General features: G+C 39.8%; 2 protein-coding genes across 2 annotated transcripts in view; one reads left to right on the top strand and one right to left on the bottom strand.

Moving 5' to 3' along the window:
- ARG2 (arginase 2) overlaps nucleotides 1-911 on the top strand; it is a 35,135-nt gene extending 34,224 nt beyond the window's left edge. Inside the window, exon 8 of the mRNA XM_021679731.2 lies at nucleotides 442-911. Within this exon, the coding sequence (XP_021535406.1) occupies nucleotides 442-647 (206 nt within the window). The 3' untranslated portion in view covers nucleotides 648-911. The remainder of the gene's footprint in view (nucleotides 1-441) is intronic.
- Nucleotides 268-26,764, bottom strand: VTI1B (vesicle transport through interaction with t-SNAREs 1B). Its single transcript, XM_021679732.2, has 6 exons — nucleotides 26,455-26,764; nucleotides 8,394-8,452; nucleotides 6,513-6,704; nucleotides 4,143-4,316; nucleotides 2,388-2,449; nucleotides 268-1,167 (listed from the first exon to the last, which is right to left on the bottom strand). The coding sequence occupies exons 1-6, from the start codon at nucleotides 26,567-26,569 to the stop codon at nucleotides 1,071-1,073; spliced, it is 699 nt and encodes a 232-aa protein (XP_021535407.1). The 5' UTR covers nucleotides 26,570-26,764; the 3' UTR covers nucleotides 268-1,070.
- Nucleotides 26,765-26,788: the final 24 nt, after the last annotated feature.

Genomic DNA, 26,788 nt, shown 5'->3' with positions numbered 1-26,788 from the left:
CTTCCCTCAGCTCAGACCTGCAGGAATAAGACTAAGAGATGCACTAATAACTATACTTAGGGCATGTGGGGTGCCTTAAGAGAGCATCAGAGTTCAAAAATGGGAACAGTTCTTTACACAACTACATCCAGACTACTAGACATAGTATAGCATACCTTTTCCTGAGCAGGTTGGAAAATCCTTGTCTACCTCTTCCCCACAAGCTCTTTCCTTATCCAGAAAGCTTGACAGCGATGCCTATTAAGTTAGTTGAACAGGGATGATAAATTTTAATCCTACTCCAGTATATAGTATTTGAACCTAAATTCATGCCTGACAGTGGATAATTTTAATAGTAGAAAATGACTTTTTACCTTGGCTTGTTCTGTCTAGTGGGATGACCCTCACTGAAAGTAGCAGCTAGGATATCTTCTGAGGTTTTGTCATACTTTGTTCTTTCAGGGTTGTTGTCAGCACTGGATCTTGTTGAAGTCAATCCTCAGTTGGCTGCTTCAGACGAAGAGGCCAAGGCTACAGCTAGCCTGGCAGTGGATGTGATTGCTTCAAGTTTTGGGCAGACAAGGGAGGGAGGGCACATTGTCTATGACCAACTTCCAACTCCCAATTCACCAGATGAATCAGAAAGGGAAGAACGTGTGAGAATTTAGGAAATTTTGTGTGCTGACACGTTTGTCGCGAAGGACATTCCAGAATTATGAGGCATTTGAGACACTAAATGGTCTGGGTCAATACTGCCTTAAATGAGAACACTTGCGCATTCTCACAATTGTTTGCTTTCCCTCTCCATTTTGGTGACCAATAATACTACTGTAAATTTGTGTGTTTTTTGGCAGTTCACAGGGTATTAATATGTTGGAATACTATGTAAATGTAAAGAAGTCATAAATAGCATTTATTACGTTGGTATATCATACTGGTCTCATTGCTGTTTTCTGTCTCCCCTCTCACCTCCCACAGTCTGGCATCCTCGAACCATTACCTCACAGCAGCACTATGCTTCTTCCCCATCTCTAACACCATTTGTTCAGAGGGTCAAAGTTCTGGTCCACAAACCCTTCCCTCTAGGAAGTTCAATGCTTGTGAAAGAATTTGTAGTAAACCAGGCCCCCTAGGATGGCCAGCTCCAATAAGATGACGATGGAAAGTAGCAGCTTATTGGTTGTCACTCTACAAAGAGAAGCAAAGTAGGGAACAGTCAGAAGTCTGGATGACCTTATTTCTTTCCATTCTTAATACTTAGGGGTTTGACCCTGTGGCCAAGGCTGAATACTGTGAGGCAGATTGAATTTTTTTTTTTTTTCTAAATCACATAGCCACTCAAGCAGTTCTTTAGCTGGTAAGTGACAACTTGAAAGCTTTTTTCAATTGTAACTTAAGGATAACCCCACATTGGCTCTAGAGATTACTTAAATATGAACAATGAGATTTTTATTTAATATACATTTTTATAAACAGCTCCTCCTAGAAAAACGGTTTGTTTTTGTTTTTCCTTAAAGTAGGCTCCACACCCAACAGGGAGCCCAAACTCACAAACCCCAAGATCAAGAGTTGCACGTTCTACCAACGGAGCCAGCCAGGTGCCCTGAAAAATATCATTTTCTGAAATCAGGTTGAATCATATTTCAAAAAAGAAATATAATACCACTAACTACTTTTCCTTCACCAACCCAAATGGATATCTTTATAAAGGCAGTATAAGAGCTTCAAAAATTTACTCTATGTTAACATAAAGAATCCAATCTCTGGTTCTCATGTTAACTCTAAATTGAAGGTTGCCTCTTGTTTGACAAGGCATTTACCATTGTTTAGGAAAATCTCACTCTTACTAGTTCCATGGGTCGGTATAGTTTTGTTTTGTGCATACTACCCACTTCAGGGTTTGTTTTTTTTTAAAGTCAGCTTTTTGCTAATAGGACAGAACTCCCTGATAACAGGTTGACTCCCATGAAGGACAAGCAGAGCCAAAAGCAAGTACTAAGCAGTAGCAGTAAAAAGTTTTTTTCTAACCAAGTTTACACAAATATATTTCAAGGAATATGAAGCTCTATTATTCCCATGTGCTCTGAAAAATCGTAAGCTGGGATTCAAAGTGGACAAATTTCTTACTGCTCCAAGTCAGAGCAGCATATACTTTATTTGAGAGAGCACAGTGCAGGGGAGGAGCAGAGGGAGGGGGTGAAGCAGATTTCCTGCTCAGCAGGGAGCCTGATCCTGGGACCAAAGGCAAACGCTTAACCGACTGAACCAGCCAGGCGCCCCAGAGCAGCATATACTTTTAACAAAGGATTTTGTCCCAGGATATTTAACTGGACAAGATAGGACCTTTACAAGTCACTGTTTAATGTCTTAGTCACAAAATTTCTCTTAACTCTATTTTGAAAACTTACTTTCTGGACATTGAACGGAGAATCTTTCGACTTTTGCTCAAGTTTTCACTTGTGTTTACCAGCTGAGAAGAGAAAACAGCAATTATTCTCCCCTTCTAAAAGTACATACTGTAGAACTTGGAGGTTTCTTTTTTTTTTTTTTTTTAAAGATTTTTTTTTTTTATTTTTTTGACAGAGACAGACATAGCGAGAGCAGGAACACAAGCAGGGGAAGTGGGAGAGGGAGAAGCAGGCCTCCCGCAGAGCAGGGAGCCCGATGTGGGACTCGATCCAAGGACCCCAGGATCATGACCCGAGCCGAAGGCAGACGCTTAATGACTGAGCCACCCAGGCGCCCCAGAACTTGGAGGTTTCTAAACTGACAGTGGGCACTAAAGGGAGTGTGCTGAAAAACTCCCTCAAACCAATTTGAATGATGGCCTGAGTATATGTAGAAGAAACTGGAAAGGACAAGATACTTTAGTACTGGATAAGTAGGCTTAGGAATTATTATACCCCAAGGTTACCGTGGGGAACTCCTGGGACCAAACTAATCCTTCACCTTGGCTACTCAAAACAAAAAAAGGCCTCAAATATACTTTGCCAGTAACTGTGAGGCAAATTCAGATTTGAATCTCATCAGGCAAACTCCAAGCCTTTTTCTAGGCTGGTGGATTACCACTTTTGGGATCTGGTTGTTTTGTTTTGTTTTGTTTTGATCCCTCTTACAGACAAACGGAATTCTGAAAGGAATCCTTCCTTTAAAAGCTTTTTTAAAAATTATGTCCTTTTGATTGCCTGTTAATATCTAGATAGCTGGGGGATATGTCAACAGATGCCACCTCCCATCTGTTCCCATACCCCAGTGGCCATAAGTAAGTTGATCCCTCAGCTCATTTCTTGGCTTTTAAATTCAACCAATCTACCTGATGTGTTCAAAAGTCAAAAACCACACAGTCTGTAAGCAAGTTGCCTTCTCTACAGTTTACCTTGAATTCCGTGTTTGTGAATTTTTACTGAGGAGGGAAGGGCATCATTCTGATTTAAGAATGGAGAATTGCAGTGCTTAGGATATGAGAAAATCTTCTCCAGTCCCCACACGGAGGAAGTCATCCAAGTCTTGCCGACAGTATCTGTTCTTCAATTTGTATTTGCCTCATAATGTTAAGAATATAACATTCTATTGGCAAACTGTACTATTTTTAAAATTTCTATGCAGGTGTATGGAAAGGGAGAAATGAGGTGTTTTCAGAGGACTTGATATAGTTATCTGGCCTAAGTTATTTCCCATTTTCTTCCACAATGATCTAGCTTACCTTGGGTAACAACAGAGTTATATAGTCCAGGACTGAACCTCTAAATTGTCAGCAGTACTATTTTATGACATGTGGAAAATAGCCTTGGATCTAAAGGACAAAAAAACTAGGAATGTTTAAGTAGATGGTGCTTTCATAAGAACAGCATAATATCCTACTAGATGTATGAGAAAAATCTCAGGTTGGTAACCTAGAAATTGAAGGACAGAGTGGCTACAATCTTAGATTTGACAATCTTCCACAAATGCAGAAACTGGTTTCTTCAGTCTTTTTTTTTTTGCCTCCAATGACCTCTAAATCCAAAGGGTAAAATTACTTTCAAGAGAAATCCCTCAGCCAAGGAAAGTGTAAGCATCTAAGAGGTCCTAACCCTGAATTCTGAACTGCCGTAGCTTCTGGCAGTGGCAAGGCATCAGGATATAAGGGGCCCACCTCCTTTCCCCTATCCACTCAGACTTACCCTACTCTTAGTACGCTCCAACTGGTCACGTTGTTCCCCGAGCTCTTCTATGATTTCTGAGCCAATCTGGTCAGTCTCTGTGGCAATCCGATGAGAACGCTCAATACTCTGGGTGGCCCGGTTCAGACTGTCCGTGCCTTGCAGAAGCAACACCCTTTGAGACTGTAGCTGGTTCTGATGGGAACCGGACAGCAAGGAAATGTTAGACATCTTCCATTATAAGTTCATTTGCCAGCACATGACTTGTGACCCTTCCGATGTAAGAAGGGATATTGCATGTACAGTAATTTTCATTACTTTTAAGACTTTAAAAGATACTAATCAACCATAAGAGTATTAGAATCCAATACAAGATCACATACCTCTCATGTCACTGCTTGTTATACTTATGTGAGGCAAGAAAAGAATTAAAAACATTAGAGCATTTCCCCTGTGTTCGTGATGAATTTGAACTGATTTCATGTGCTTTCTGGACTAACAACTTCTGAGAGGCAGTGGCCCCGATTTGGGGTGCAGGAGCTACCTGAATATACGTACAGCCTATAACTGTTGACAGGACAACAAACCAACTAAACTCCACAGCCTAGAAATAGATTAATTCACTGAAGATTTCCACCTGACTGGTACTGAGGATTGAGGGACCATGAATAAGCTATTCATTTGCAGCACATACAGAAATCACTTAGAGGTTTGAAACACTATCACATTTTGGAAGACACTTATGTGGTTACAGTCTTGGAAACCCAAAAAAGAATTTCAACCCAGGTCAAACAAAACAAAACTCTGAAGTTGCCACACTGGTGACTGCTCTCAGGGGCCAAGTAAGCTGCCCTAATTTCCCAAGTGCCCTAATTTTCTAAATCCCTGCCAAAGTTTTACTTCGCCTATAATCCCAAGCACAGAAGACATAACAGAAGTAGCCTTTGTCAACCAGAATTAACCACTGACAAATGGGTACAGCTAAGTTCTTCGCTATTCAAAGCACTTACACACACACACTCAGAAAGGGTTGGTTCACAAGGCCTATTACTAAACAGGTGACCACTAGCACTAGAAACCACCATCAAGAAACCAAAATATTGACTTTCCAGATAAGTAACAAGTCTTTTCATATATGGCATACAGACCAGTGGATGATGGAACCACTGAATGACACTGAAATAAACCCCAATTACTTTAGCTTAAAAGAATAAGGTTTTTTTAAAATAAAAGATGGAGATTTTTAACTGATTAGACTGAAGAGCAGGAAAAGACAGTAAGATCATATAAATCAACCCCAGGTTATGGAATATCATAATACCACTGACGGTGGTATGTATGTCTAAATTGTCCTTATAATTTCTGAACCTAGTAATTTTAAAGCAAATTATTGTTTGGCTTTATCTCCCCTTTTTGTTGTTGATTTTTGGTAACAAACGCCCAAAGTCACTTTATACCTCTCATCTTACTTTAACAAGCTCCCCCTGACTGCCTTTTCCCGGTCTCTCTTCACAACTGAATTTTGAAACATTTCTATCATTCTCTCTAGTTTTGACATCAGCAATGTCAGGCCAGTATCATCTGAATGTCTTTTGAACCATAATCAGGATGCATCACGAAACAGGATTGTTTTAACACTGCACTATTAGCCTTTCTATATACGTGCAGTCTATACTTGTGGGCCCCATCCATTTCTCTCCCACGCTGCCTGCCGGGCCACTTGCCAGGCCATTTCTACTTTGTACTTTGTATAGTGGAGTATAATCTCAAATGCAATACATTTAATCTTTGTGAACTTGTCCAGCTCTCTAGACAGTTTGAGAATATAGATTTTCAATGGTCAGTCTAATTTTATAAATCAGAATACTGGAGTCTAGAAAGGCAGTCTGGCTGGCTTTCCATTACAACTGAGCCGTTTTAAAAAAAAAAAAACAAAAACAACGGAGTAAGCCGTGAGCTCCCTCCTGAAAGCATCCTGCCTTCTCTACTATGTCTCTGCTATTGGACCATCTTGATATAAATGTAAAAAAAAGCTTGGGTTAATTTGTAACAATATTCTGGATAAATTAAAAACCTAACTGAATTTTTTGAGCATAAGTGAAAAACTGGATCAATGCATCAGAATACAAAGTCCGGATATAGTAAGAATAGGTAACACTTGTACTCCTCCACTAAGTACCAAGCACTGTTTTATAAAAGATAAAAAGAAATCTAAGCAAGCATGGTTTGGAAAGATCTGCATTAAATACCCAAGAGGAGAAGGGGAGCTGGATACAGGAAACAGGTGGAAAGAACAACAGTCTACTACGCACTGATAACAAACTGTACCCTACAACATGGCTAATTTTTGTGTCACAGGCCCTTCAGGGGAAAAAAACAGCTGAAGCTTACCATATGCTCATTCTCTACAGCATATGAGCCATACTTCATGTCTCCTCGGCCCCCAGGTGTGGCTGTCAAAGGTGTGCTTCTCACTTCCCGATGGAGTTTGGCAAGGTCCTTCCGGTAGGTCCGAAGCTTAGACATCATAGGGTTACGGAAAGATAGAGGTGCATAACGTAGTTCCTCTTCCATCTCTGCCAGCTAGGAGGGCAGAAAGTAGTGAGTAGATGGGCTGCGTTTTTTTCTCTCTCATCTGGGCATATGCCTAGTTTGGACTAATCAAACCGCAGACAACTGCAAGTAAGTACTCAAGCATATGTTCCACGAAGGCAGGGATCACATGTGACATGTTGACCTCGTTTCTCTGAGTGCCTGGCACAGCGCCCAGCATGCAGAGAACAGGCATTCAAAAAGTATGTGATGAGTGAGTGAAAAAACTAACAAGCACCTTATTTCCTATTAAACATTTTTATATACATTATCCTATTTAATCCTCATTTAATCTTTCCTGTCCTCAATAAGGTAGGAGATACTACTTCTATTTCATATACAAGAATTGAAGAAATCTGCTCAAGATTCCACAAATCTTCAAATTTCCTTTTCAGTATAACAAATTTTTCGTTTGTTATGGTTCAAGTGCTATCATGAAGCACTTTGAAGTCTACTATACTAAAAATGATAGGGGTCTGGCAGCAAGGTTCTTCCTTCCTCTTCTTTCTGAAAATCAGTCATCTGTCTCCATGTCCTAGATAACCAGGGTCCAAACCAGATTTCCATTTTATTGGGTAAGTAAAATGTAATACCCAGACATGTTCACAAGAGGCCATGAATTATTTTCATCCGCCTGGGATGGCCAGAGTTGGATTGGTTAATTTTGCTAATGTCTTTGTAGAGGTCTTTTAAAACAGAAGGGAATGTGGCTACAACCACTTATGAGGTACATTTTTTGTGATTTAGTAAGTTTAAAAGAAGAATAACTGATTTTAATGGCCAGCTTTTTATTTTTGAGAGCGAGAGAGAGAATGCGGGGGAAGGGCAGAGGGCGAGAAAGAATCCCAAGCAGGCTCCATGCCCAGCACGAGCCAACTGGGACTCGATCCCATGACCCTGAGATCATGACCTGAGCCGAAATCAAGAGTTGGGGACACCCAACTGACTAAGCCACCCAGGCACCCCGACGGCCAGTTTTTTAAATGAAATTTTATGTATTTTATTTATTTTTTAAAGATTTTATTTATTTGACACAGAGAGAGAGAGCACAAGTGGGGGAAGGGGCAGAGGGAGAAGCAGACTCCCCGCTCATCAGGGAGCCTGGCACAGGGCTCATTACAGGACCCTGAGATTACGACCTGAGCCAAAGGCTGACACTTAACTGCTTGAGCAACCCAGGTGCCCAAATTTTATTTTATTTTTTTTTAAAGATTTATTTATTCATTTTAGAGAGCATGCATTGGGGGGGGGGGGGCAGAGGGAGAAAATCTGCAAACAGACTGCCCCCTGAATGCAAGCCTGATGCAGCCCAATCCCATGACCCAGGAGATCATGAACCCAGCTAACACCAAGACTTGGATCTTAACCAAGTGAGCCACCCAGGTGCCCCTAAATGAAATTTTAAAAGACCACCCAGGTAAAGGTTTGAGAATGCCCTTACTACTCATATCAGGAATGTATTATATCAAAGACTCATTTTAAGACAGTATCCAAGCTTTACCTATTTGTGTTTGTCAAACTCCCTCATCACTCACCCCATCAATTGGCTTATTTAGTAAGAAATAATCAAAATCAAGATCAACAGACAGGAACAGTTAATCTGTGATCAGGTAATAAGCATTACTTCTGGAAAACACTAACTCCAGGTAGAAGAAGTAAGGATTTGCTCCCTGTTCTCACCGTTTCATTTGCTTCCTGTTGCTTTTCATCAAAATCTCTGATCAGCTTCTTCTTCTCTTCTGGAAAAGATAGACAAGTTTCAAGTGCTCAGTCCTGTTTTCATATATTTGTAGAGGTTATTCCCTCTGCTTAGAATAAACTGCCCAACCTTCCCCTGATGGAGCTAGCAGTACTTAATCAATTATCTCTAAAAAGTACTTTTTAAAGTTTTTTACTTTTTTTTGAGAGAGAGCTAGCACGCATACATGCCAGCTGGTGGGGGTGGGGAGGAGGACGGACAGAGAGAGAGAATCTTAAACTGGCTCCACACCCAGCACAAGCACAACATGGGGTGGGGCTGGATCTCTCAATCCTGAGATCATGACCCCAGCTAAAATCAAGGAGTCGAATGCTTAACCGACTGAGCCACCCAGACACCCCTAAAAAGCATTTAGAAATGTACTGGAACTTGTTATCACAATGATGGGGGAGGGGAGAGGGTGGATATTATGAATGGCATGTAGTGCCCAGGGAACAAAAATACCCATGCTTGGGACACTCCTGCATGACAATTATCTGGCCCCAAAGGTCTAAGAAACACTACAGGTCTAAGTTAATCACTGTCAATTGATTTTCCCCTAGAGGGATCAGGCATGCCTTCATCAACAAGAATGTTTAGCAATACTGATTCTTTTAAATCCCTGTCCCACTTTCACCTCCACTGTAAAACAGTTCTCTATATTAACCCTTATCCACTGCTTTTCTGCAAAACAAATTCAAAACTCACCTACTCTGCTTGCTGGGGAGAGTGCATGGCATGGTACATATTTCTTGGCCATACCCACTGGTGGTAATACGTAAAACGATGCAAATACCACTGACTCACAGTGAGAAAGTCATTCCCCTTTCAATTCTGTTTCAGTCCTTTGCATCTTGTCATTTTGTCTTTATATGCTTAACGAACTAGTAATGTCTTTAATACCTAAAAATAACTAATTTCTTTAAACAAAAATAGAATAGGCTGCAGCTGCCAAGCAGTAACATTTAACTAAAACAGCGATGTTTTGTCTTCACTGTATTTTTCTGATCATTTAGATAGGTTTGAAAGACTTTCCACGGAACAGATATACATACATACATACATACATATATGTATCATTCTATCCAAAAACAGTACACATTCAAGTGCACATGGAATATTCTCCAGGACAGATATTAGGCCACATATTAGGCCACAAAACAAATCTCAGTAAATTTTAAAAAATTGAAATTTTATCATGCATCTTTTCTGGCACAATGCTACGAAACTAGAAATCAATCACAGAAAAAATTTGGAAAGAACACATATATGGAGGCTAAATAACATGCTACTAAACAATGAATGGGTCAACCAAGAAATCAAACAGTACATCGAAAAATACATGAAGACACAAGTGTTGGCGAGAATGTAGAGAAAAAGGAACCCTCAAGCACTGTTGGTGGGAATGCAAACTGGTGCAGCCACTGTGGAAAACAGTATGGAGGTTCCTCAAAAAGTTAAAAATAGAACTACCCTACGACCCAGTATATCAACTACTATTTGCCCAAAGAAAACAGAAACGCTGATTCGAAAAGATATATGCATCCCTATGTTTACTGCAGCATTATTTACACTAGCCAAGAAACATGGAAGCAATCCAAGTGTCCATCCCAGATGAATGGATAAGATATGTCTCTCTCTCTCTCTCACACACACACACACACAGGCATATTACTCAGCCATAAAAAAATAATTCAATCTTGCCATTTGCAACAACGTGAACGGATCTAGAGGGTATATTAAGTGAAATAAGTCAGTTGGAGAAAGACTAATACCGTATGATTTCACTCATATGTGGAATTTAAGAAACAAAAACAAACAGACAAAAAACAGATGCTTAAATATAAAGAACAAACTGTTCATGTCCAGAGGGGACGAAGAAGGGGGGGATGGGGAAAACAGGCGAAGGGTTAAGATTAGATTACACTTATCATCATGAGCACTGAGTAATGTATAGAATTGCTGAATCACTATATTGTACACCTGAAGCTAATATAACACTGTATGTTGACTATACTGGAATTAAAAAAAAATGCATGGAGACCAATGAAACACAATGGTGCAAAATTGTTGGGATGCAGCAAAAACTGTTCTAAGAGGGAAGTTTATAGCAATACAGGCCTACCTCAAGAAATTAGAAAACTCTCCGAGAAATAACCTAATGTTACACCTAAAGGAAACAGGGAAAGAACCAAGTCCAAAGCCAGTAGAAGGAAGGAAATAATAAAGATTAGCACAGAAATCAATAGAGGTAAGAACAAACCAAAACAAAACCCCCCAAACGATAGAGTGCCTTACACCTAAAGGAGCTAGGAAAAGAACAAGAAATAAAACCTAAAACCAGCAGAAGGAAGGAAATAATAAAGATTAGAGCAGAAATAAATGATATAGAAACAAAAACCAATAGAACAGATCAATGAAACCAGGATCTGGTTCTTTGGAAAAAAAAAAATCAGTAGAACTGATAAACCTCTACCCAGACTTAACAAGAAAAAAAGAGAAAGGACTCAAAATCACAAATGAGAGAGGAGAAATAACAACCACCACCACAGGTATACAATTATGAGAATATTATGAAAAACTATATGCCAAAAAACTGGAAAGCCGAGAAGAAATGGATAAATTCCTAGAAACATATAAATTACCCAAATAAATAAATAAAATCTTATTAAAAAGGGGGGGCACCTGGGTGGCTCAGTCGTTCAGCGTCTGCCTTCTACTCAGGTCATGATCCCAGGGTCCTAGGATCGAGCCCCACATCGGGCTCCCTGCTCAGCGGGAAGCCTGCTTCCCCCCTGCTTGTGTTCCTGCTCTCACTATCTGTCAAATAAATAAAATCTTTAAAAAAAAAAAACCAGGGCGCCTGGGTGGCTCAGTTGGTTAAGCGACTGCCTTCGGCTCAGGTCATGATCCTGGAGTCCCGGGATCGAGTCCCGCATCGGGCTCCCTGCTCGGCGGGGAGTCTGCTTCTCCCTCTGACCCTCCCCCCTCTCATGTGCTCTCTCTCATTCTCTCTCTCAAATAAATAAATAAAATCTTTAAAAAAAAAAAAAAATTAAAAAAAAAAAAATAAAAAAAAAACCAAAACAGAAACATACAAATTACCAAAACTGAAACAGGAAGAAATAAAAAATTTGAAAGACTGATTACCAGCAAAGAAACTGAATCAGTAATCAACAGAATCCCAACAAACAAAAGTCCGGGACCAGACGGCTTCACAGGCAAATTCTAGCTAACATTTACAGAATAGATAATACCTATTCTTCTCAAACTATTCCAAAAAAATAGAAAAGGAAGGAAAACTTCTAAATCCATTCTAATCCAGCACTACCCTGATATCAAAATCAGATAAGGACACAACAACAACAACAACAAAAAACTACAGGCCAATATTCCTGATGAACATAGATGTAAAAATTTTCAACAAAATACTAGCAAACCAAATCCAACAATACATTAATAAGTCATTCGCCACAATCAAGTGGGATTTATTCCAGGGATTCAAGGATGGTTCAATATTTGCAAATGAATCAACGTGATATATCACATCAATAAGAGGAAGGATAAAAAGCCATATGATCACCTTAGTAGATGCAGAAAAAGCATCTGACAAAGTACAACATCTGTTTATGATAAAAACTCTCAACAAAGAAAACAATTAAGTAACAGTAAAAATGGTACAAGGAAGTACTGGTATGATATCACCTGGTAAACATTTGTGTAAGAGGGAACCACCGGTGAGCAAAGGGGGTTAGATTTGGGACCTTTCCTTGGGATAAGCTTGGATAATAATTCTTCTTTTCTTTGGGACCTGATCTCCTTCTTTAGCTATAAAACAGGAGGCAGGTCATGTCTTCATATGTAACAAGCAAAAATTAGCCCTACTTATGAACAGTTTGATTTCTAAAAATGTATGCGTCCAAATGAATACTCTCCCTGAAAATCTACATATAATCAATCTACTTATTACCAAAAAGTTACCACTGCTTACATTGTTATTTTGAGTTCATCTTTTGGTATTACTTTTACAATCTGGGAATACGGTCATTTTTTTTTTATTTTGGTAAAATTTATATAACATAAAATTTACCATTTTGACCATTTTTAAGTATACAGCTAAGTGTCAGTAAGTACATTCACATTGTTGTGCAACCATCAACACTACCCCATCTCCAGAACCTCACCACCAAAACTGAAACTCCATACCCAAAGAACACTAATTCTCCGCTTCCTATTCCCCCAGACTCTGGTAACCACCATTTTACTCTCTCTGTATCTATGAATGTGATTAGTCTAGGTATCTCCTAGAAGAGGAATCATAAGATATTTGTCCTTTTGTGTCTGCCTTATTTCATTTAGCATAATGTCCTCAAGTTCATCCATGCTGTGTCATGTGTGCAGACATGGTCTTTTAAAGCTATATTATTTTTCATTCATTGTGACTCCTAAATACAAGCTAGCACTTCATCAACTGAAAAAAGAGCAATTTTATTCAATGCCAAAGAAAACAGCTGAGTTGGGCTTATGGAGGGATGGCACATGGGTATTCAATATGCTGTCCTCAGATTTTCTTGGCTAATTTTCTTTACCCTGGTTTTCATCTTAAGCATTCAAATGCAATCCCATATAAGATCTAATACCAAGGTAATGCTTTATATGGATTTACATTTTGTTAATCACAACAGCATCTATCATGTTTTTTAAGTGATCATGAGCCATTCTTCTGGATGTGTACATTTTATATTCGCAACTGGAGATCAAGCTCCTCCAGAACAGGGAAATTTACTTTTTCTTTTATAAATCCCATAGCTTCTAGAACTCTAAACCTGGTAGTGTGTTCCTGAGATGTTACTACTGCCTGCAAGAGCAAATGACAATGCACCCTTTACTATACCTCCTTCATTGTCATGTGACATACCCTTAATACACACAAGACACTCCAAGTGAACTATTTCTCACTCCACACAGCTCACAAAACCGAGGTTTTGTTGTTGTTTTAAATAGGAGAAAGTTCAGCCATGGCAAATGGTTTGCATCTTGACATCCATGATGTAACTAAAGTAAGCACAGAAGCAGCTGTCACTATCCCTGAGTAGTGTTTTCAGCCACCAGCAGTGAAATAATATCTGCAATCAAGAATGGCTACTTCCACGGAACGGTATCCTTTTACTCCATAATAAGCTGTCACTGAGTGTCACCGCTCCTCTGAATAGGCACATCTCCACACTCAAACACACTCACTTTTTTTTAAAATTAATTTTGTTATGTTAGTCACCATACATTACATCATTAGTTTTTGATGTAGTGTTCCATGATTCATTGTTTTTGTATAACACCCAGTGCTCCATGCAATACATGTCCTCCTTAATACCCATCACCAGGCTAACCCATCGCCCCACCCCCCAAACACACTCACTTCTGATCCAAGAAATATTCTACATATAAGTGCATTCCTTCCTAGCTCTGATTTTTCTACAACTGTTAGTCATAAAGTTTTCTTTATTCTTCGTTAAAGATAGGAAAATCTGCATTTTTAAGAGGCTAACTCTAGAATGATTCAAAGAATGTGGTTACATAAATAAGTGTAGGGGGCAAAGAGCGGCTCACAGAATCTTGATCCTTTCACTAATTTCTCTCCATGATTCTGTTACTCTCAGTCTTTTTGAAATTGGGATACTCCACTCTCTACCCAATTTCATTAAGGCAGACCTTCTCTTAGGAGTGTTCTACAGCTTGTGTACTTTTAAAAGAAATATGCTCCCTTTGAAAACAATTTTAAGAATTTCACCACATTGAAATCCTTTATGGAATCCTAAGGTTAAGAAAAAAAAAAAAGCCTCTGAAATTCTCCCTTCTGATGATGAAGCCAGGGAGGAAGATATTTAAAGGTTCAAAAGAGGTTGAACTCTACCCAACCGAGAGGTATCAGTAGGTGCTTCTTTATACTTTAGTCTCAGAACTGTGAAACCGACAAATGTTAAAGTGGAAATGGATCTCAGAGATCATCTAATCTAACCTCATTTTACAGTTGAGGAAACTAGAGCCTGGAGAAACTGCCTTTCCCAAGGTCATAGGAGAAGCAAATGTGTGGTGACACTAGTTCTAGAATGCAAATCTCCTGACTCCCAATCCAAGGCTTCTGTACATTATAGCATTGAGGAGCATTTTTCTGCTACCAGGGAATAGCCTTTGGCAACAGGTAAAACCTGTTCAGACCTTTTAATTTTTTAGAGAGTCAGAGCTAACACCACAGTTAACTACAAAATTGCAGGACCTTATACTGAGTAGAATGGGCACCACAAACAAGAGTAAGCCATTTCAAACACTACCCCCCATCCCACATGCCTTCCCAAACTAGTCACATGGAAGTGACTCACTCTGAGACTGACCAACGGGTAAACTGGGTGGATGGTGGCATCATGAAAGAGTCAGCTCTGAAATAGCTAGAGAAAGCCTACCTTAATGTTTAACTAAGGTGGCAGCCTCTCTTCTTCATGGATGGTTTGATTTACCAACCCAAGAACGACTAACCTTGACCCATTAGAGTGGTGGAAATAACTTCAGTTTCACCAGGATCATATGGTTAATTTGCTTTTGGTGCCCCACTGTGGCATTTCTAGGACCTACATCCTCTATTTGTAGACCACAATAGTTCACCCGATCTCATACTATATAAGAAGGTAAAAAGCACAGGCATACCCTGGAAATACTGCAGGTTTGGTTCCAGACCACCACAGTGAGTGACACAATAAAGTAAGTCAAATGAATATTTTTGGTTTCTCCATGCATATAAAAGTTATGTTTACACTATACTGTACTCTATTGTGTGATAGCATTATGTCTAAAAAAATGTACAACCTTAATTTAAAAATATTTTACAGCTGAAAAATGCTAATTAACATCTGAAGTTTCAGTGAGTCAATCTTTTCATTGGTAGAGGGTCTTGTCTTGATGTTGATGGCTGCTGACTGATCAGGGTGGTGGCTGCTGAAGGTTAGGGTGCTGTGGCAATTTCTTAAAATAAGACAACAATGAAATTTGCTGCACTGATGGACTCTTCCTTTCACAATTTCTCAGTAGCATGTGAAGCTGTTTGATAGCATTTCACCCACAGAATTTCTTTCAAAACTGGAGTCAATCTTCTCATGTCCTGCACTGCTTTATCAACTAAGTTTATGTAATATCCTAAATCCTTTGCTGTCATTTCAACAATCTTCCCAGCATCTTCACCAGAAGATTTCATCTCAAGAAACCACTTTCTTTGCTCATCCATAAGCAGCAGCTCCTCATCAGTTAAAATTTTATCACGAGATCACAGCAATTCAGTCCCATCTTCAGGCTCCACTTCTAATTCCAGTTCTCTTGCTATTTCCATCATATTTGCAGTTACGTCCTTCACTGAAGTCTCAAACCCCTCAAAGTCATCCATGAGGGTTAAAATCAACTTCTTCAAAACTCCCATGAAAGTTGGTATTTTTACCTCTTCCTTTGAATCATGAATGTTCTTAATGGCATCAAGATAGTGAATCTTTTCCAGAAGGTTTTCAATTTACTATGCTCAGATATGTCAAAGGAATCATTATCTATGGCAGCTACAGACTTAATGGAATGTATTTATTTTTTTTAAAAAAGATTTATTTTGAGAGAGAGAGAGAGAGAGAGCGTGCGCATGCATGGGGGAGGGGCAGAGGGAGAACAGAGATTTTTTTAAAAATTTATTTATTTTTATTTAAATTCAATTAATTGAATTTAAATTCAGCCTGGGTGACTCAGTTGGTTAAGCATCTGTCAGTCAGCTCAGGTCATGATCCCAGGGTCCTGGGACTGAGTCCCGCATTGGGCTCCCTGCTCAGCAGGGAGCCTGCTTCTCCCTCTGCCTCTTCCCTCTGCTTGTGCTCTCTCTCTCTCTCAAATAAATAAAATCTTTAAATTCGGGCGCCTGGGTGGCTCAGTTGGTTAAGCGACTGCCTTAGGCTCAGGTCATGATCCTGGAGTCCCAGGATCGAGTCCCGCATCGGGCTCCCTGCTCGGCAGGGAGTCTGCTTCTCCCTCTGCCCCTCCCCCCTCTCATGTGCTCTCTCTCATTCTCTCTCTCTGAAATAAATAAATAAAATCCTTAAAAAAAAAAATCTTTAAATTCAATTAACATAATGTATTACTGGTTTCAGAGGGAGAGGTCAGTGATGCATGTCTTATATAACACCCAGTGCTCATTACATCACATGCCCTCCTTAATGTCCATCATCCAGTTACCGCATCCCCCCATCCCTCTCCCCTCTAGCAACCCTCAGTTTGTTTCCTATGCTTTTAAGTGTCTGAGAAGAGAGAGAATTTTAAGCAGACTCTGCGCTGAGTGCAGAGACTGACGCAGGGCTCGATCCCACAACCCTGTGATCACAACCTGAGCCAAAACCAAGAGTCAGACACTTAACTGACTGTGCCATCCAGGCACCCCTGTACCTCTTAAATAATAAGACTTGAAAATCAAAGTTACTTCTTGATCCATGGGGCTGCAGAATTGATGTTGTATTAGCAGGCATGAAAACAACATTAATCTCATCATACTTCATCAGAGAGCTCCTGGGTGACCATGTACCCTATTAATGAGCAGTAATATTTTGAAGAGTCCATTTTTCTGAGCAGCAGGTCTCAACAGTGGGTTTAAAATATTCAGTAAACCATGCTGTAGACAGATGTGCTGTCACCTAGGCTTTGCTGTCCCATTTATAGAGCACAGGCAGAATAGATTTAGCATAATTCTTAAAGGCCCTAGGATTTCTGGAATGGTCCATGAGCATTGGCTTCAACTTAAAGTCATGATCTACATTAGCCCTTAACAAGGCAGTCAGCCTGTCCTTTGAGGCTTTGAAGCCAGGCATTGACTTCTCCTCTCTAGCTATGAAAATCCTAGATGGCTATTTTGTCTACACTGAAAATCTGTTGTTTAGTGCAGCCACCTTCACTAATTATCTTAGCTAGATCTTCTGGATAACTTGCTGTAGCTTTTACATCAGCACTTGCGGACTTCACCATGCACTTTGATGTTATGGAGACGGCTTCTTTCCTTAAACCACATGAACCAACCCTGCTAGTTTCAGACTTTTCTTCTGCAGCTTCTTCACCTGTCTCAGCCTTCACAGAACTGAAGAGTTAGGGCCTTGCTCTGGATTAGGCTTTGGCTTAAGATAAGGTTGTGGCTAGTCTGATCTATTCAGATCACTAAAACTTTCTCCATATCAGCAATAAAGCTGTTTTGCTTGCTTATCATTTGTGTGTTCACAGGAGCAGCACTTTTTCCTTCAAAGCCCTTCCCTGCATTCCCAACTTGGTTAACTCTCTGGTCAAGAGGCCTAAGTTTTTGGCCTATCTCAGCTTTCAATATGGCTTCCTCACTAAGCTTGATCATTTTGAGCTTTTGATTTAAAGTGAGATATGTGCAACTCTTCCTTTCATTTGAACACTAAGAGGCCAATGTAGGGTTATTAATTGGCCTAATTTAAGTTTGAAGTATCCAGAATGTGAGAGACATGAAGTGACCAAGTGCTGTTGGAATAATGGTGCTAATAAATTTGCTCAACACAGGGTTGATACAAAGCTTCAATTTGTAAAAAATGCAATATTTGAGAGGCACAATGAAGTGAAGTGCAATAAAACAAGATATGCCTGTATTAGACCCCTGTTTCCTTATCTGTAAGAAATATAACAGTACTGACCTTGCAGGGTTGTCTGAAAGGGTTAAAAGATAACACACATAATAAGCACTTAGTAAATGCCAGGCATATTAAAAGTTTCATAAATAGTAACTATCATTATTTTTTAAAGTAAATCCTTAGATGGGAAAGAACTACGAGCAAAAACAAAATTCACCAAAGAATATGAAGAGTGTTAGAAAAATTAATTCTTCAGTCAATGAGTAATTGGTGTTTACCAACCAGTTGCATATGATTACCCATGGTTATTTTTGCTGGTTCCCAAAATAATGGGGTCCCGTAGACACATACTAAAATTTGAGTGAATTAAAATGGAAAGCTTTCAATAATTTTACAACACTCATTAACACATTTGGAGCTTCCTTCACAGTTGCTATAAAAACCAAAACTAGAACATGATGATAGGCATTTATTGTATTATCTGGATAATAATTTACAGCATTCTGAGGTATCTGGAGAGACCTCTTCAGATGCTGCAAAATTAAAACTAGAAATTATGGAAAAAAAAACCAACTAGAAATTACGGCTGTGCTTATTATAATATTAAATGGATTAATAATCACATATGCTACAAGATTGTTACTGCCATATAAACTTCCTAAAAAAGGGACACATTCTGTCTGTTATCCTACCCTTTGTTTTAACAGGTGTAGATACCCATTTTAAAAGTGATGAAGGGGTGCCTCGGTGGTGCAGTCGGTTAGGCAACTGACTCTTAGTTTCAGCTCAGGTCGTGATCCTCAGGGTTGTGGGACTGAGCCATGCCCTGGGCTCTGCGTTCAGCGTGGGGTCTGCTCAAGATTCTCTCTATCCCTCCCCCTGCACGCAAACTCTCTCTAAAATAAACAAATAAATCTTTTTTAAAAATTTAAAAAGTGATAAAAATGTGGAAAACATGGTAGAATAAAAATAAAATTACACTCAGTTTCAACACCCAGTCATATATTATTAATAGTTTCTCCCTAACAATTCAGGGTATTTAAACAAGCATTCAACAAACATTTATGGAACACCTAGTCTATATGAGGCACTATTCCAGGTGCTTAGGATACATCATAAACAAGACAGACAAAAGATAGAGCTTGTGATAGATAAGGGAACACTTCCAAACTTTTATGAGGCCAGCATTATGGCAATACCAAAACAAGACAAGGACACCAAAAGAACTAAAGGCCAATATCCCTGATGAACACAGATGCAAAAATCCTCAACAAAATTATTATCAAACCAAATTCAATAATACATTAAAGGATCATACATCATGATCAAGTGGGATTTACTCCAGGGATGCATGGATGGTTCAGTATACACAAATCAACACGATATACCACATTAACAAAATGAAGGATAAAAATCATATGATCAGCTCAACAGATGGAGAAAAAGCATCTATTTGCTTTTTGAATTTGACAAAATTCAACATCCACTTATTATACAAAATCTCAACAAACTGGATACAGAAGGAACACACATCAACAAAATAAAGGCCATATGTGACAATCCCACAGCTAACTGGTGAGTATAAAGTTCAAAGGTTTCCCTCTATGATCCAGAACAGACAAGGATGCCCACTCTCACCATTTTTATTCAACATAGTATTGAAGTCCTAGCCAGAGCAATTAGCAAGAAAAAGAAATGAAAGGCATCCAAATTGGAAAGGAAGAAGTAAATTCCGTCACTATTTGCAGATGGCATATCATACATAGAAAACCCTAAAGATGCCACCAGAAAAACTGTTAGACTTAATAAACAAATTCAGTAAAGCTGCAGATCAATATACATACATTGATTGCATTTTTTTTTTTATGATTTTATTTATTTATTTGACAGAGAGAGACACAGCGAGAGAGGGAACACAAGCAGGGGGAGTAGGAGAGGGAGAAGCAGGCTTTCCACTGAGCAGGGAGCATGATGCAGGGCTCAATCCCAGGACCCTGAGATCATGACCTGAGCCGAAGGCAGACATTTAATGACTGAGTCACCCAGGCGCCCCCATTGATTGGATTTCTATACACTAACAATAAACTATCAGAAGGAGAAATTAAGAAAACAATGCCATTTACAACTGCAACAAAAAGAATAAAACACTAGGGAGCTTGGGTGGCTCAGTTGATTAAGGTCATGGCTCATGACCTGGCTTTGGCTCAGGTCATGATCCTGGAGGCCCGGGATCAGCCCCGCATCACATCGGGCTCCCTGCTTAGTGGGGAGTCTGCCTCTCCCTCTCCCCCTGTTTTGTTCTCTCTCTCGCTCACTCTCTCTCTCAAATAAATAAATAAATAAAATCTTAAAAAGAAAAAGAATAAAACACTAAATTTAACCAAGGAAGTTAAAGACATGTACTCTGAAAACGACAAGACACTGATGAAAGAAACTGAAGACACAAATCAGCGTCAAGATATTCCATGCTAATGGATCGGAAAAATTAGTACTGTTAAAAGGTCCATACTACCCAAAACGATCTACAGACTGCAATCCCTATCAAAATCCCAACAGCATTTCTCACAGAAATAGAACAATCAATCCAAAAATTTGTATGGAACCACAAAAGACCCCAATTGGAACAAAGCTGGAAGTATCATGCTTCCTGATATTACAAAGCTATAGTAATCAGAACAGTATGGTACTGGCATAAAAACAGATGCAAATATCAATGGAACAGAATACAGAGCCCAGAAATAAACATACACACATGGTCAATTAACTTACAGTAAAGGAGTCAAGAATATACAATGGGCAACTATATTAGGAAAACTCAGTCTTTCCCCCTCCTGTGTCTTTCTCTCCTCTATAGAGAAAAATCCAGTCCTTCCTCCTGTGTGTGTGTGTTTCTTGTGTTTCTCCTTTACTACTCATACAGAACACTTCACTTCTGGTCACCAAATGTATGAAAGTTTTTCTCCACACCAAACAATTCTCTGCAACACCAACTGGGTGTCCATAGTTCAACTCAATTCAGACACTATCTACATGAAGACAGCATCAGATTCCACAGGTTAAAGCTCAGTCACAAGACTGCCCCCCACCCCAAACACACACTTTAAATGTCAGTCACAAGTAGTAGGTCCCCAGGTTACCCACAATGTCTGTCCAATTTGGCTACAAATTGACAGTTCTTATGACCCTTTCCTCAGGTTCAATTAACTTGTAAGATATGCTCACAGAATTAAGGGAAATGCTTACTTAACATTTACCAATTTATTAAGGGTTATGATAAAGAATACAGATGAACAACCAGATAAAGAGATACACAGGGTGAGGTCTGGGAGGGTCCTGAGTGCAGGAGCTTCTGTTCCTGTGGAGTTGGGGTGCATCACCCTCCAGGTATGGATATGTTCATCCACCTGGAAGCACCCTGAACCCCATATACTACTGGGATTTTATGAAGGCTTCCTCACAAAGGCATGATCAATTAGTAGCTCCATTTTCACCTCCTCTTCCCTCCCTGGAGGACAAGGGGTAGGGCTGAAAATCCAAGCTTCTAATCACGGGTTGTTCTGGTGACCAGTCCCCATCTAGGAGGCCATCCAGAGTCATCTCATTAAAACAAAAGATGCTCCTAGTGTTCTTATCACTTAGGAAATTACAAGGATCTTAGGACCTCTGTGCAGGAACCAGGGACAGAGACCAATATATCTATATATATTTGTTACCTCACAGGAAAATACAATCTCTTCAATAAACGGTTTTGAGAAAACTTTACAGAAAAATGCAAAAGATTAGAAACGGATCACTATCTTACACCATATACAAAAATTAACTCAAAATGGACCTAAGACTTGACTGTAAGACCTGAAACCATAAAACTCCTAGAAGAAAACACAAGAGTTCCTCGACATCAGTCTTGGTGATGATTTTTTAGATTTGACAACCAAAAGGTAACAAAAGCAAAAATAAACAAGTGGGACTACATCAAACTAAAAAGCTTCTGCACAGCAGAGGAAACCAACAACAAAATAAAAAGGCAATTTACCAAATGGGAGAAAAGATTTGCAAATCATATATCTGATAATGGATTAACATCCAAAATATATAAATAATTCATACAACTCAAGAGAAAAAAACCCCAAACAATCTGACTAAAAAATGGGTGGAAGATCTGTATAAACATTTTTTCCAAAGAAGTCATACAGATGGCCAACAGTACAAAAAAAGGTACTCAACATCACAATCATCAGAGAAATGCAAATCAAATCACAATGAGATACTACCTCACACCTGTTAGAGGATGGCTATTATCAAAAGACAAGAAATAACAAGTGCTAACAAGGATGTGGAGAAAACATAGAGCTTGGTTTTTGCTCAGTTGCTTTCAAACTTGACATGAATCAGAAATCCCCTGGATGGATGTTAAAACAGTTAATAATTCAGTAAACCTTGGATGGGACCCAATAATTTGCATTTCTAGAGTTCCTGTTCCTAGTGTTTCAGGGATCACACTTTGAAAACCACTGTTCTAGTGAAAGGTAGACAAATAATATACTATAAACATCAGAAATACGTAAAGTGTCTAGTATGTTAGAAGATAAGTGCTCTAGGAAAAAAGCAAAAGTAGAGCAACATAATAGCTGCATACAAAGCTGGTATTATGTTTTATTTAAATAAAATATCCAATTTCCCAAACAAGAGTAACAATGGCAAATGGCTCTGGTCAGGCAGTATTCTAAGGGCTTTACATATATTAATTTAATCCTCACAAAACCCCTATGAAATAAATACTATGATTTACCCTCATTTTTTTTTTTTTTTAAAGATTTATTTATTTATTTGAGAGAGCGAGAATGAGAGAGAGTACATGAGAGGGGGGAGGGTCAGAGGGAGAAGCAGGCTCCTCGCTGAGCAGGGAGCCCGATGCGGGACTCGATCCAGGGACTCCAGGATCATGACCTGAGCCGAAGGCAGTCGCCTAACCAACTGAGCCACCCAGGCGCCCGATTTACCCTCATTTTGCAGAGAGAAACTAGTTAGGCTGAAGTAAGATGTCCAAGGTCACATAGCTACTAAGAGATGGATCCAGGATTTGAACCCAGGCAGTCTGTTTCTAGAATCCTTGCTGTTAAATATTATAGTATATTGCCTCTCAAATCACATAATATCTTCTTCATAAATGGTATTTTTAATGGCAAGAGAAGAAATACTTTGTCAGGCTAGACTGGGTATACATTATGCTCTCTATTCTATAAGCACCCTGATGCTTTCAAATAAGCCTGTTTCTTTTATATTTCTTGTTTAAGTTTATCACCCACTCAAATGACCAAGTGAGAAAATGCTGACACCCTTGAATCTTTCTCTCTTACTCCCCATGTCCAATTAGTCTGGTTAATTTCTGCCTCAGAAATTGGATTTAGGACTCTCTACATTCCCATGTTACCCAGACAATTGCCACAAAGGCTCCTAACATGGTCCACTGTATCCAGAGTCTTATGCCTCTCCATCCTCTATTCAGCCACCAGCATTCTCCCTGTAAAATAAAATCTGACCATATTAGTTGGCTGCTTAAAATTCTTATACTGATTCTTCGTATCAAGCCCAAATGTCTTGTTTTTCATATAGGTACTTTGTTTATCCAGAACAATGATCACAACTATATACAGAAAGATACTTGGGTAATTATTTGCTTTTGACCTACAGTAAATAGTCAGTGAATATTTGATGAATGAAAGTTAAACAAATATTTGCTTTAAGTTTTCTCTTCTGCACTGTACATTTCATAGGAGCAAAGACTGTGTCTTTGACTACTGTATTTCTGCGCTTAGCTCAGGGAATGCTGCATAATAGGTGCTCAATAAATATTTGACAGAATAATAAAACTTTTTGTTGAGTACTTTTTATATGTCAAGTACTTTGTGAGAAGCCCAAATGTCTTAATGAGATATACAGGTCCCTTCACAATCTGGCTGTGTCTCACTTTGCTCATCTAGTATTATCCTCCCACACATACCCTAAGCTCCAGTCATGGTTGTGAGTATTCAACTTTCTATTCTGTTGTTCCTTCTTCCCATTTCCCCTCTGTCTGGCAAACTCCCACCGAACCCGATACTCAGTTCTCCTTTCTGCAAAACTTCCTTCCCCTAACACCCAAGTAAGCCTTTTCTTTATGGTCTCAAAACTATCTTAGGACCAATCACAAACTTTGTTGTAAATTTGGTCCCATTTAAGGCAAGAACTCTTGAAACTCCTCAGGGCCCAGGACAGTGACTGATACATAATAATTCTTAAATATTTATTAAAAACTGATTGGTTCAATTACAGAGCATAAGCTAAATGCAAGAGCTGTGTTATGTACATTACTCAGAACCTAATAATTCCATGATGGAAATTAAAATTCTGGAAAGTGTATGAAGTAATCTCAGAATTAGAAAAAAAGGATTCAGAGATGAGGCACTGTATGTTTGCTCAGCTAAATTCAATTTATTCAACAAATATTTATTGAACAGCATGAACAAAGTAGTGAGCAGAGATTGAAAGCTGTTGAAATTCTTATTGTAACCTATGGCTGTGTGTACACTGTATTTACTTACCCATTAAACAACGAAGTCTGTTTCCAGCAACTTGTATTAAGAGTATTTTGCGCTTGGGTAGATATTCATACCTCATTGCAGCAATGAGAAGGTCAGGTAGGTGATAAAAGTGAACATAACTCAGTTTTCTATTTTTCAAAATGGAATACCCTTTTGCAATATTTACTCTTCCAGAAATGAACACTGCAAAATGTAATTCAGCAACAAGCTGAAAAAATAGTCTATTTTTCAACCATGTAAATCAGATCCCATCACTCTCTTGCTCAATACCCTGTTAAGTGGGGCGCCTGGGTGGCTAGATGGTTAAGTGTCTGCCTTTGGCTCAGGTAGGTCATGATCCCAGGGTTCTGGGATCGAACCCCACGTCGGGCTCCCGGATCAGCAGGGAGTCTGCTTCTCCCTCTCCCTCTCTCCCTGCTCATGCTCTCTCTCTGTATCTCTCTGTATCAAATGAATAAATTAAAAAAAATTTAATACCCTGTTAAGTGCATCCCATCACATTTAGAAAAAAGTGCGAATCTTTCACTAGGGTCTATAAGTCCACACGTGATCTGGCCCTGCCTACCTCTTTGTAGCCTCATCTGCTACCATTGTCTCCTTTGCTCATTTCACATTGGCCTTCTTGCTCTTTCCAGAACCTACCAAGCTCATACCTGCTTAAGGACCTTTGCAATGCTATTCCGTCCTCCTCAGACTCACTTCTCCCAAATTTTCACATGGTTTACTATCTTAATTCATCCAAGTCTTTGCTCAAATGCCACCTTCTCAAAGAAGCCTTTCACAGCCACCCTATTTAATATTAGAGTCCTCCCTTGCATTCCTTTGCCCTGCATTACTTTCCCCTTAATATTTATACATCATCATCAACCCACTAGAACAAGGATTTGTAAGTCTCCTCACTGCAATAATTTGCAATATTACCAGCATTTAGGTCAGTGCCTGGAACACAGCAGTCTCTCTCAATATGTTTAACATTCTCTGGCATTCTCATCAGAGTCATTCAACTCACATGACCAGGAAACTCGCCGAGCAAACACTCAAGCTCTGACCCTTAAGTAAAAACAACAAAGTCTTATCAGCCTTGACATCAAGATCTATTTGTTCTGAGTGGCAAAGAACCTGAAAGGTCTTCCTAGAGATTTAATTGGAAAACTAACTCCTCCAGGCAAAGCTTGTAGCAACCTGAATTTTGAAATCAAGGGACAGAAAACAGTTTAAGCATAAAAAAGTTCATAAGAGGACCACACCTGAACTCACAATCCCGATTTTAAAGACCACCCCCTCCCCAAATCTGGTAATTTACCAATCCCAAAGTTGTTTTTCCTTTGGCTTCTTAGCCCTTTTGGTGCTACAAATCCTTTGCCAGTCTGGTAGGAACTATGGACTTCTCTTGAGAATGCTTTTAAATGCGTAAAACAAAATATACAGGCAGTTATGAAAGAAACCAATTTTACTGAAATATAGGGCCTCAGATTTAAGGTCTCCTATGCTCTTCTTGCCACGGTGAAAATGAGACAAGAAATTTTTGACGGCTACAGTAGGATCTAGAGGGAGAACCCCTAGGAGACAACACTCAGAGGTTCATCCCGGAGCACCCTCAAGTGGCAGCAGGGAAATCTGGAGCGCCGAGACCCACCCAACCCTAGGGGGCGTGTCTGAGAACATGCATCGGAGGGGAAGAGGGACCCGGTTCAGGAGAAGGGTGGGGGGTTCTTATTCCCTAGGCACGCGCGGGGCCGAGTTCCCCATGGCTCGTCCCGCCCTCGCCTTACCTGTCCCTGCCATCCCCAGGAGCCGCTCCGGCACCCCTCGCAGATCTTCATGGAGGCCGCGGAAGATCTCGTGAAGTTTCTCGAAATGCTCTGAGGAGATGGCAGAGGTGGCCATGGCGCAGGCCGTGCTCCAGCAGCGGCCACCGAGATCTGGGGCACCGGTGCCGCTCCTATCCCGGCGGTCAGCCACCCAGCCCCGCAGACATCACGGCGACCGCCGCCACCACCACCCGGGACGAGGCGCTTCCGGGGCCGCGGCGGGGTCCTCCCGAGCCAGAACGCCCAGCCCCTTCATTCCGTCACTGAGGGAGCGCCGGGCGCGGAAGCCTGAAGG

The sequence above is a fragment of the Neomonachus schauinslandi genome, chromosome 9, assembly GCF_002201575.2.
Source record: "Neomonachus schauinslandi chromosome 9, ASM220157v2, whole genome shotgun sequence".
NCBI classification, from domain to species: Eukaryota; Metazoa; Chordata; class Mammalia; order Carnivora; family Phocidae; genus Neomonachus; species Neomonachus schauinslandi.
The sequence above is the reverse complement of the archived record's forward strand: the minus strand, read 5'-3'. Positions and strand labels throughout refer to the sequence as shown.

Coding starts and splice junctions, on each gene's coding strand:
- VTI1B (XM_021679732.2), bottom strand. CDS start 26,569: ATGGCCACCTCTGCCATCTCCTCAGAGCATTTCGAGAAACTTCACGAG. Junction 4,317..6,512: donor CTGTAGAGAATGAGCATATG/GTAAGCTTCAGC, acceptor GGTTCCCATCAG/AACCAGCTACAGTCTCAAAG. Junction 1,168..2,387: donor CTCCGTTCAATGTCCAGAAA/GTAAGTTTTCAA, acceptor TTCTCTTTGTAG/AGTGACAACCAATAAGCTGC.